General features: G+C 34.5%; 1 protein-coding gene across 1 annotated transcript in view; it reads right to left on the bottom strand.

Moving 5' to 3' along the window:
- CCDC73 (coiled-coil domain containing 73) overlaps nucleotides 1-12,754 on the bottom strand; it is a 107,727-nt gene that overhangs the window by 81,997 nt on the left and 12,976 nt on the right. The window contains exons 2-3 of the mRNA XM_080814982.1: nucleotides 5,492-5,563; nucleotides 176-247 (exon numbers count right to left, since the gene is read on the bottom strand). Of these exons, the coding sequence (XP_080671108.1) occupies nucleotides 176-247; nucleotides 5,492-5,563 (144 nt within the window). The remainder of the gene's footprint in view (nucleotides 1-175; nucleotides 248-5,491; nucleotides 5,564-12,754) is intronic.

The following is a 12,754-nucleotide window of genomic DNA, read 5'->3' as shown; positions in this document are numbered from 1 at the left end:
TTCCCAAGTTCTCCCCTTAACTAACTCATTTTACGTGTTATTTGTGATTCAAAATAACTTTATCTCCTGCTTCCATTAACACTCTTTTTGTCTTCAGTGAGTATGCCTAATATTCAAATGGTGGGGGGGAGTAAATATTTGAAACTGTAGTGTTTGTCTATCCTTATAAAATTACCTGCTTTTTAAAAGCTGCCATTGCTTCTTTGTGTTGCTTTGCTAATGTTTCCTTTTGATTCTGAAGAGTTTCCTATTTTAAAAATTATGAAAATTTAATTAAAACAAATTTGAGCACCTTTCAGTTTTAACTTTTAATTAGGTTCATAATTTAAATAAAAGTTAAACATTTATTACATACATTATTGTATGCTCTTGAAATGCAACTTTAAACCAATTCTATGATTTTTTTTCACCTATCATGGATCAGCATACAATAATTATTCTTTCAGTTGCTTCTTCATGATAAAACACATTTCTTTAAAATTTTAAACTCTAAACATGGCTCAGGGTGCCTGGGTGGCTCAGTCGTTTGTCCAACTTTTTTTTTTTAAAGATTTATTTATTTATTTGTTTGTTTGTTTGTTTATTTATTTATTTATTTGACAGAGAGGGAGCACAAGCAGGGGGAGTTGGAGAGGGAGAATCAGGCTTCCCACCGAGGAGGGAGCCTGATGTGGGGCTCAAAACCAGGACCCTGGAATCATGACCTGAGCCAAAGGCAGACACTTAACAACTGCACCACCCAGGTACTCTGTGTCCAACTCTTGATAGCGGGCTCAGGTCATGATCTCAAGAGTCATGGGATCAAACCCCACTCAGTGCTCAAACACTCCATGCTGAGTCTGCTTGAAATTCTCTCTCTGCCTCTCCCTTCACCCTGCTTACACACACTCTCACTCTCTCAAATAAACAAATTTTAAACACACACACACACACTCTGACCATGGCTGAGTACAAAGCTTTCTTCAAGAAAATATTTCATCAAAAGCCATCAAAATTAATAGTCTTAGTATACAAGACGCCTACAGTCTTTTAGAGTTTCCAAAGAAACCCATTTTATTATCTAAGCACAAATGTTCAGAGGACACAATTCTTTAAATTCACCGAATTTTTTTATAAAATCAAAACCACCATAAGACATTTTTAAAAATCCACACATATGATTCCATTTCTTTTTTTTCTTCTCTTCTCCCCTTTTTTAATAGAAGCTGTGTGTTCTGTTCTTCAGATTCAAGATGACTTCAAACTTTTTTTCCTATGTTTAGTGAATAATTCTCATAATTAAAAAGAAATTAGATCTAAAAGTGGGAACCGCTTTGAATGTTTCTGTCATTTGACTCCAGGTTTCTAAATATATGTTGATTTACCAACTTAAAAATTTTATCTGACTTCTATTATGATAGTTGGAGTTTGGCTTTCTTGTATAACCTAACATCTGCTCCCTCTATCCTTCCAAAAGAGTTACATAAAAATTGTAACTTAAAATCAATCTTCAGTAATTATACTATCATGACTATGCAATGTTTATTCACTGCTCAGCCATATAATATACTGTAATTACATTTCTACCTAACAGAGCTTCTTATTTTTTCTGACGTTAGCAATTATTTTAAAATATTTTAATTCTTGGGGTGCCTGGCTGGCTCAGTCTGAACAGCATGGGATTCTTGGACTCCAGGGTGTGAGTTTAAGCCCTGTGCTGGGCATAGAGAATACTAAAAATACAAAATAAACTTTAAAAGAATTTTAATTCTTGTAACTTATTTTAAAAAGTAGTACTACCAATTCCCAGATTTGAACCAATGGTTCATAATATCAAATTAAAAAAATGAATAGAAAAAGCAAAGTGAGAAGATCCCAGGAATGACAGGAAATCACAAAATGCATAGGAAGGCAGACAGGTTTAGAAAAGCTGTAGATGTTGGATAAAATCTTTCAGAACCTATTGTCCAGTTTTCTGTGAAAATAAGTTAGACTCTAATCCATTCCTGTAAGCAAGGAAAGAATTTATTGAAGACCTCAGGGATAGGTTCTCTGAGGAGTACATTCTCAAGTAAATATGACCTCTAGCTTTCTCCTTACTTTTTGTGACCAGCCTTAAACCTGGAAATAGGAGATTTAATATGCAACAAAAACTGGAATGGGAAATAGCCCCATTACGAGATCTCAAATCCAGATGTTCAAAAAGCCTTTGAACAAAAGCAGAATAAACTGGAGGCCTTACAGATAAAACAATTTAATGCTCCCACTCTAGTCATCAAGCACTAAAGTAGTGAGCCTCTTGGTAGAGACACTTGTAGATATTTATTATTAAAAGGGGGGGGGGGCACTGGGGAAAAACTTTTCTGAACTAGCTAAGAAAAATGAAGGGGAAAAAATCAAGTGGGCAAATCAATGATACTGCTGAGGGCAAATCATGCCCCCAAGTTCTCATTTTATCCTCAAACTTGCAAAGAGAAATTTCTCTAAATATTAAAAGAAACTTTGCAAATACTTTACTTATACCATAAATCCTGCCATCATCACATAACCTCTTCCTCAGAGTCACTGAGCTACTCAGATAGTGAATGTCTCTAATAATCCAGAGATACTCCCCACTGTTTCAGCCTCCAACTGTTATCCTTGGATCCTCAAGTGAGACATATTATTTTCTCCTTTTTGACACCGCACCCATTAGCATAAGAGAAAGGAATCTACTATGTAAACAGAACTGCAAAATTAAATTCTTCCCTGATTTTTTTTAGATCCCTGAGGATTTTTGTGTTGTAATCAGATCACAGCTAATTTAGTTACTGACTTACTGGTACCTTTGCATAAGACCAAATTAAGATTTCCTTGAAGTAGCATTCTTTGTTGGCAAAATGTCTTACCGATATTAGCAGCAAACCTCTACCTAACTTCATATATCTCTAAAACCAGAAGTTAAGAACTAGAGTCAATAGTCTAAAAGCCTAATAGAGAAAGGATCAATCACATTTTATACCAGTCTTCAAACACTGTTGTTTCCCAGTCAAGAAACCCAATGGGTAAAGAAAAGATCTGTTCAAGAAAAATAAATAAAATAACCATGGCCCCAATTCTTTGTAGTACTGTGCCCAAATACTGTTTTATCTTTACATATTTTACCACTGTAAATACACATTCTGTTTCCCATAATGTCCCTTTAGATCAAGATGGTATGACCTGTTTTGACCTGGGAAAGTCAACAATTTACCTGGATAGCTCTATGCCTCAGGGGTTTACTGAGGAACCTTAAGGAACTTAAATTTCTCTGTAACTGCACTCTTACACAATACATGGGCAAGTTTTTATTTTTCTAAAGATGAGGAGAGCTCTAATACTGATTCCATTTAACCACTTAGTGCTTTAGCTCAAAAGGACATAAGAATTCCAAAAAAGTTTTGGAATTTTGTCAGAATAAAAAAATGCCACCTTTATCATTCACTAATTTATATTATGATTTGGATCTATTTCTAGACTCTATTATGTTCTGAGGAATACCTATCCATGTATGCTACACCAAGCTACCTTAATTACTACAGTTAATAAGAATATATTTAAAAACTAGCATAACGGGGCACCTGGGTGGCTCAGTGGGTTAAAAAGTCTCTGCCTTTGGCTCAGGTCATGATCCCAGGGTCCTGTGCTCGAGCCCCACATCGGGCTCTCTGCTCTGCGGAGAGCCTGCTTCCTCCTCTCTCTCTGCCTGCCTCTCTGCCTACTTGTGTTCTCTCTCTGTCAAATAAATAAATAAAATCATTAAATAAATAAAAACTTTTTAAAAATAAAACTAGCGTAATTACTTTGTTTTGTTCTTTTTCAAATATTTCCCAGACACTCTTGTACGTTTATTTCCATATAAACCTTAGAACAGCTTAAGTACAGCAAACACACTTGGTATTGGATTGTATTAAACACACTGATTAATTTAAGGATATGGATAACTTTATACTGTTGACTCTATCCAAAAACAAGATATGACTTCACACTTTGAAATTTGCTTGGAGTTTCAGTTTGTACTGGTGTTTATCTGCTTTTTTCTTTCTGCAGAGAGATTCGAGACCTGTGCCTCATAAAATCCAACTCTAGTTTATTCCTTTTGTACCTATCTGGTCTCAAAATTCCCATCATTTCTAGTTTGAGCTATCCTCTGTCACTTGAATTCTGATTCTGATATGTTACCTCCAACTTTCTATTTCAATACTGCCAAATAGTGAAAAGAAGGGGGGCCATCATAAATCAAAACTTCAATTTTTAGCTATTAAAATTATTTGGTGGAAAGACAGGAGAAGCACATCAAAAATGCTTCTATAGGGGCGCCTGGGTGGCTCAGTGGGTTAAGCCTCTGCCTTCAGCTCAGGTCATGATCTCAGAGTCCTGGGATCGAGCCCCGCATCGGGCTCTCTGCTCAGCAGGGAGCCTGCTTCCCCCTTCTCTCTGCCTGCTTCTCTGCCTACTTGTGATCTCTCTCTCTGTCAAATAAAATAAATAAAATCTTTTTTAAAAAATGCTTCTATATAAATAAGGCTAGAAAGAGAATCAGATGTGATGCTACTTGAGGTTGTTTTTTGTTTTTGTTTTTAGCAGTCTCCACATGCAGCATGGGGCTTGAACCATGATTCCGGGATCAAGAGTCACAGGCTCTACGGACAAAGCCAACCAGGTGTCCCTCTGATACTGGGTTGTTGTTGTTGTTGTTTTTAAATATTTGGTTACAGTATATAATAAAAGCCTGGGAAAATAAAGAGGTTTCACTTCTTGGAAAATATTTTGACTCCTTTATAATACACAATGTGTTTCTTTTTTTTTAAAGATTTTATTTATTTATTTGACAGACAGAGATTGCAAGTAGGCAGAGAGGCAGGCAGAGAGAGGAGGAAGCAGGCTCCCTGCTGAGCAGAGAGCCCGATGCGGGGCTCGATCCCAGGACTCTGAGATCATGATCTGAGCCGAAGGCAGAGGCTTTAACCCACTGAGCCACCCAGGTGCCCCCACAATGTGTTTCTTGACATTAAATAGATCATAGTTGTTTTCAGCATTATTATCAGAAATCCTGGGAAAAAATTTCATTCTTAGTGTTCTGGTGGCCCAAATGATATTAAAACAATATTAGTCAGAATTCTCTTGAGACTTTGTTTAAAATGATGCATAATCCCCAAACATGTTTAGGAAATTTAAAAATTCAACTTTATTTTAATTTAATTTAATTTAAAATTCAATTTTATTTTAATCTAAAAGAAAAATTAAAAATACTCACTTTTGGGTACCTGGGTGGTTCAGTTCATTAAGCATTCAACTCTTGATTTCGGCTTAGGTCCTGATCTCAGGATGGGGAGACTGAGCCCCACATCAGCTCCATGCTCAGAGGAGTCTGCTTGAGTTTCTCTCCCCTCTACTCCTCCCTCACCACTCACATGCACTCCAGTGTGTGCTCACTCTCTCTGGGGAAAATCTTAAAAAACAAAAAACAAACAAAAAAAAAAAAACCACTCACCTTTTGCCATTTAAGTTCTTGTGTCTCCATGATAATTTTCCCAATCTGCTCTTCATATTGAGTTTCTGCTTCCTAAATAAAAAAGAAAAATGCTAGGAAAATTAGGACTTTAAAACTTTACATTTCTTCTCTTTCTAGAGAGATAAAAAGAGCATCCTCTCATGCTTACAACAAGAAAAAAATCTGGAAAAATTGCAAATTAAATAGACAAACCCATCAGAGAACTGAGGTCCTAGATCATTCAATTAATCCAAACTCTGGATAATTCTCTCCTGCAGGGAAAAGAGAACCACAGCATTTGCTTACCTGCGACATAAACGCCCGAGTACTGGTAAGAAAACTCAGCTGAAAGTTCTTAATAAATTGCTAAAGGCAGAATGTGAACTAGAGTAAGAATGTGAATTCCCAGGAGCCCCAGAAATAAAGAGGTTTTATACTTTTTACCAGTTGTTTTCCTCCCGGAAGCCCACCAAGTGCTTACAGGAAAGGATGGGAAGAATCCAACGACCTGAGCAGCTCTCCCCTGGAGTACTGGCTGGGGAAGAGAAGAGCATCACAACCCATTTTCCCTATTTTCCCAAGACCAAGAATCTTAATCTGTAAGGGAAAGGGCAACAAAAATGATTCTTAAGAACACTAGCGGAAACTTTCCACAGCTGAGAAAGGGACCATCATACCTAGACAGACCAGTCTTCCTCATCTCCCCTAAGGAACAAGAGCCTAATCTACAGGGGGAGGGTCAATAAAAACTACAGCATGAGAGCTCCTGTGGAAAGCCACTGCTGCTGGAAGCAGTCTAGGAAAATAAAATAACAGCTCAATGGGGGTGGGGGGGTATTTGGTGCAGAAAAACAGCAGGAATATAGTAGGCCCAGCATTAAAAACAAAAGAAGGAACAGAACTCTTGTGAGGACCTCAACCTTAGACAGAGTTTCACCTAAGAATTGAAGCTTAATAAAGTCAGAGAATACCCAAATTCCCCCACCCCACAGCCACAACCAGACAAACAAGCATCAAATAAAAAGAACAGGGAGATCACCTGGGAAAGCTGCAAAGGCACAAAGGGAAGACCCAAAGTCAAGAAACAAGGCCCAAAGCCAAGCAGGAAGGAGTTATTTACAAAAATCATCTGATTTTGTTTAAAATCATATAACACTCCTAAAATAGCCTACACCATAAATACAAGGTATCACTAGAAAAATCTGAAACTTCTATTAAAAAATTCAACAGGCTGAGAAACAAACTGAGGGTTTTAGAGGGGCGGCGGGTTGAGGGAGTGGGGTGAGCCTGGTGCTGGGTATTAAGGAGATCATGTATTGCATGGAGCACTGGGTGTGGTGCATAAACAATGAATCTTGGAACACTGAAAAAATAAAATTAAATTTAAAAAAAAATTTGAAAATTTTAAAATTTAAAAAATTTTAAAAATTAAAAAAAAAAAAGACTTGAAAAGTACCTATATACAGTGTTGAAGGTATGCCCCAACAAACATAGAGAGAGCCCCTCTACAAAACCTGGGAGTTGCTTTTTTTTTCTTTTGGCTCCTGGTATTTAAGGAAATCTCTGCCAAACAAAGCACTAGCTGATCATTAAATTAAGAGCATAATGACTTCGGTGGCCACACATGACAGAAACAGCAGACTTCACAAAATTTTTTCAGAAAAGTCACTAAACAATGACAACAAACAACAACCCTGGGGAGGGAGAATATCTTATTTCCAGAGTTGCCACATCTTCAAAATTTCCATGTCCAGTTCTCAACAAAAAATACCAAGCATACAAAGAAACAAAGTGTGATCCATACAGCCCCATCCCCCTCCAAAAAAAGTTAAAAAGAACTGTCTCAGAGCAAGTGCAGACAAGGGACTTACTAGACAAAGACTTTACATCAACAATTTAAATATGCTCTAAGAGCTAAAAGAAACAATGTACAAAGATACTGCAACCATTAAAAAGTTAATAAGGGATGCTACAAACAATTTTATACTTATAAATTTGACAACTTACAGAAATGGACTAATTCTTCAAAACCCCAAACTACCAAACCTCATCCAAGGTGATACAGACAATCTAAATAGCCCTATAACCACTAGTTAAAAAGCTCCCAAAAAATAAATGTCCAGGCCCACATGGTTTTACCTTTAGAGAATTCTACCAAACACATAAAGAATTAACACCATTTTACACAGTCTTTTCCAGAAAAATAAGAGGAAGGAACACATCCTAACTCATGAGGCCTATGTACTATGACACCAAAACTAGACAAAGACAGTACCAAAAAAAAAAAAACAAAACCTAAGACCAATACTTCTCACAAGTTTTGATGGAAAAATCTTCAACAACATATCAGCTAATGGAATCCAACAATGTATAAAATGTTATACACCATCACCAAGTAGAATTTATTCCAGATATATAAGGCTGATTCAACAACAATATTAAGTTGATATATCTCACCATATCAATATGCTAAAGAAAAATCACATGACCATCATAATTAACACAGAAAAGACAACTGACAAAACCCAACACTCATTCATAATAAAAACTCTCAGCGAGTTTGGAGAGAGAATTACCTCAATTTCATAAAATGTCCTCATAAAAACACTATTCTTAACATCATATTTAATGATAAAAGACTAGATGGATGGAAAGGCAAAGAAAGGAAAAAAGGAAAGAGAGAGAAAGAGAGGAGAGAAAAAAAGAAGGAAGGAAACAAATCAGAAATAAACTGTCTCTATTTGTACATGACATGGTCATATACATGGAAAACCCCAAAGAATCTACAAAAAATCTACCAGAACTAATAACTGAGTTAAACAAGGTCTCAGGATACAAGATCAACACCCAAACTATCATGGTTCTATACACTAACAATAAAAATGCAGAAAACAAAATTAAAAACACAATATAATTTATAATCACCCCAGAGAAAATGAAATATATAGATGTACACTTAATCTGTATGCTGATAGACACAACAACATGGATGAATTTAAAACATCACGCTGAGTGAAAGAAGCCTTACCTAAAAGAGTACATATGTATGATTTCATTTATATGAAATGTCAGAAAAAACAATACTAATCGACAGTGGAAAATAATCAAAAGAGGGTTGCCTCCTGAGGAGGAAGTAAGGATAGAACTGGCCTGAGTAGACAGAAACACTTTATATCTTGATAAGGGTTATATTTCACAGATGTATGCATCTTATCAAAACCCAAAACAGCTGGATTGAAAATGTGCAAGATACTGCTTTCTTTACATGGGCCTAGTTATATACTTCTCTTTTAAATGAGTTCTGTGATATTACTATTTAGATATTCTAAGCACTTTTTATGTATTAATTCAATCATAGGTATAATTTTTCAAGGTAAGTACTCTTATTATCATCATTTTATAAATGAGGAAACTAGGTTAGCAAGAGAATAAGTAACTCGCCTAAATGCACACAGCAGCTAACCAGCAGAGCTAGTATTTGAACCTAGATGATCTGTCTCCAGAGCCTCTTAAACATGCCATTTTATTACCTTTAAGATTGTGGGTGCTGTAGAACAGTATGGATTGTTATGATACACTCTTTTCCTTCAAAAACCTCAGAATTTAATCTTCATATCCCACAGAAGATAGAAATACAAAATCAAATTACCTAGTTTAAATATACAAGTACATTCTGATATTCTATAGAACATTTCAAAATAACAACTAGAAATATTTGTTGTACAGAAAAACAAAAGCATTAAGAATTGCTATAAATGTTCTTAGAATATTTTTCTATTTCAGAAATCTTTATAATAGACTAAGTTGAGTAATATGAAAACAGTAGCTTTAATATCAATTAGGAAAGAGGTTCTTTAAAATGTGAACTTTTAGGCTATTCCATGCATATTAGTGATATTTATCTTGAATACTTTGTAGCTAATCAAACTAAGAAACTATCTGAAAGAATGATTAGTATTTTATTAGACAACATAAGAAACTGAATTGTGCAATTTTGTAGGAGGTAGATTATGAGTTTGAAAAGGAGAACAGAAGTACCCAGTTACAGTTTTGGCTGCTTGGACATGTGCCTGCTGTATGTACTATGTCCCTGAATCTGTTCAGGGTCAAGAATTGAAGAGGCCTGACCAATACACAGCACATCTTGTAAAACTACAGCCTGAAGCAAGCATTTTTTTAAAAAAGCATGACACTTTCTAAAGGTTATAAAGAGTAAATAAACCATCAAATTACTCTTCTTTTATTGTTTTTATAAAAACACTTAAATCCTTATAGTCCTAAGGCAGATAATAAAAAATAAACACTTCTAAGATTCTATATTCTTAAGATACTTTATTGAAGTTACAGATGGGATTTTCTTACCAAATTTAATAGATTCTTCTCATTGACAGTAAGGATTTTTATTAATAACTTTTTAAAGCTGCTTAAAGAACTAATGAAAGATAAAAATGAAAAGTTCCAATAAAAAGATAATAATGTTTAATATAAAACATGTAGTTAAATTAAAATCCTAACATAGTAAAAGTGTATTATACTATCACCTTTCAGCATTGTAGATAACACCCATTTTATCAGTTTTCCATGTGGTATAGAGATATATGTTCTATAAATCATTATAATTATAAAGGGGTATGATTCTACTCATAGCATAACTAATTTTATGGGGCACTGAAATCTGCTTAATGTTATTTACCACATATTATACCATTAATTATACCCAGTTTTCCTTCACAATTTCCTTAGCAAATCATTGCTATTTTGGAATACCCAAATTTCCTCTGGCTTTAATTTATTGCTAATTTGAAATTCTAAGATTTCCTTCTGTTTGTATATTTAATAAATTTAATGCATCCTTTCTCTGAACTCCCATACTACTTTCTCCATAATTCTATTATCACACACAATATATACTATGTGAGAATATAGTAATTCATTTGCATGGTTAACTAGGTGATCATTAAATTTCAAATTCTCTTAGGGCAAGATTGAGTAATGGTTTTTCAAAGGTTACCAAATGAATGCATATTTTAAAAGTGAAAGTTCTATGGTAGAGCTCTTTCATCCCCACTGTATAGATGATTAAATAAATTAAGGAAATCAGGAAATTGACAGAGGAAAATAACCAGACTAAAACATGGGCAGAAAAAGAAAAAGGAAAATATAGACAAAAAACTCAAAAATGATATAGGAGATTTGAACAAGATGGACAAAGTTGCCCAAATTCAAATTCATAGAATACTGCATGCAAGAAATAAAGAATATGTATTTTTTTCAAGTTCATTTATGTTGGCATATTTACCAAAATTGATTATATGCTTGGCTATAAACCAAAACTCCACAAATATTAAATTATTGAAATTATATAAAGAATGTATTATCAATATAATAAAATTATGCTTAATATCCATTGTTTAAAGTTAACAAAAAGTAAAACTTTTTAAAAGAAGTAATATACTTCTCAATAACTCATGAATCAAAGAAGAAATTACAGTGAAATTTAGAAAATACTTGAACTGAATAATCATAAAGATAAAATACATAAAAATTAACTAAATATCCACCTCTAAAAGTTCAAAATTCAAAAAACAGCAAATTTAAAAAGGAAATAAAGAGCAGATATTAATATAAACAAATATGCAATAGAGAGGATCAGCAATGCCAAAATTTAATTCTTTAAAAAGACAACTGATAAACCCTTAGAAAGGCTGACCTGAAATTCCTACTCATTCATAATGTCTCTGCATGAGTTACTCCTTCCATAAAGCCTTCCTCACTACCCCTAGTAAAGCTAGCCATGTCCTTATTCATACTCTCATAATATATTTTACTCTCTTTTGTTATAAAGTATTATAATCTCTAAACCTGGCATAGCAAATATGCATTAAATGTTAATGACCAATTACAGTCTTCCATGCCTACTATATCTAAAAATAAAAAAGAATCAATTTATACTATAGTATTCATTGAGTCCTAATTTTTAATAACTTTTTATTTTGAAATAATTTTAGCTTTGCAGAAGACTTGCAAAGATACCCAATTTCCCTAACACTAAAATCTTACATAAGTACATTTACCAAAGTTAAGAAAATAACACTGCTACAATACCATTAATTGGACTACAGAGTTTATTCAGATTTCACTAGTTTTTCCACCAATATTAGTTCCAGGATCCAATCTGGGAGACCACGTTATATTTTGTCATCATTTCTCCTTAGGCCTCTCTTATCTATGATAGTTTCTCAGTCTTCTTCTTCTTCTTCTTTTTTTTTTTTTTCTTTTTTTGAGAGAAGGACAGAGACAGAGTGAGAGGGAGGGAGAAAATTCCAAGCAGGTCCATGCCTAGGATGGAGCCAAACACAGGGCGTGATCTCACAATCCTGAGATTACGACCTGATCCAAAATCAAGAGTCAGATGCTTAACCAACTGAACCACGCAGGTGCACCCAAAATAGACTTTAAAACAAAGACTGTAGCAAGAGATAAAGGAAGGCACTATGTAATGATAAAGGGAACAATCCAACAAGAAGAAATAACAGTTGTAAATATCTATGCACCCAACATAGGAGCACTTAACCATATAAAGCAATTATTAACAGATATAAAAGAAAAAAATGACAGTAATACAATAATAATAGGGGACGTTAACATCTCATTTACATCAATGGACAGATCATCCAGACAGAAAATCAACAAGGAAATAGTAGCTCTAAATGACACATTAGACCACATGCAACTAACAGATATATACAGAACGTTCTCTCTGAAAACAGCAGAACACACATTCTTTGTTTTATTAACATATAATGTATTATTTGCTTCAGGGGTACAGGTCTGTGAATCATTAGTTTTACACAATTCACAGCACTCGCCATAGCACATACCTTCCCCAATGTCCATAACCCAGCCACCCTATCCTTTCCCCCCAATCCCCCAGCAACCCTCAGTTTGTTTCTTGAGATTAAGAGTCTCTTATGGTTTGTCTCCCTCCCCGGTCCCATCCTGTTTCATTTCCCTGATGCCGAGTGATGTTGAACACTTTTTCAGAACACAGATTCTTTTCAATTGCATATAGACCATCCTCCAAGATAGGTCACATATTATGCCACAAAACAAGTCTTAATAATTTTAAGAAGACTGAAATTGTATCAAGTATCTTTTCTTAGTACAACACTATGAAACCAGAAATCAATTATAAGAAAAAATCTTGAAAGAACACAAATACATGGAAGCTAAACAACATGCTACCAAATAATGAATGGGTCC

This window comes from Martes martes (assembly GCF_963455335.1).
Source record: "Martes martes genome assembly, chromosome: 10".
In the NCBI taxonomy this organism is placed as follows: Eukaryota; Metazoa; Chordata; class Mammalia; order Carnivora; family Mustelidae; genus Martes; species Martes martes.
The sequence above is the reverse complement of the archived record's forward strand: the minus strand, read 5'-3'. Positions and strand labels throughout refer to the sequence as shown.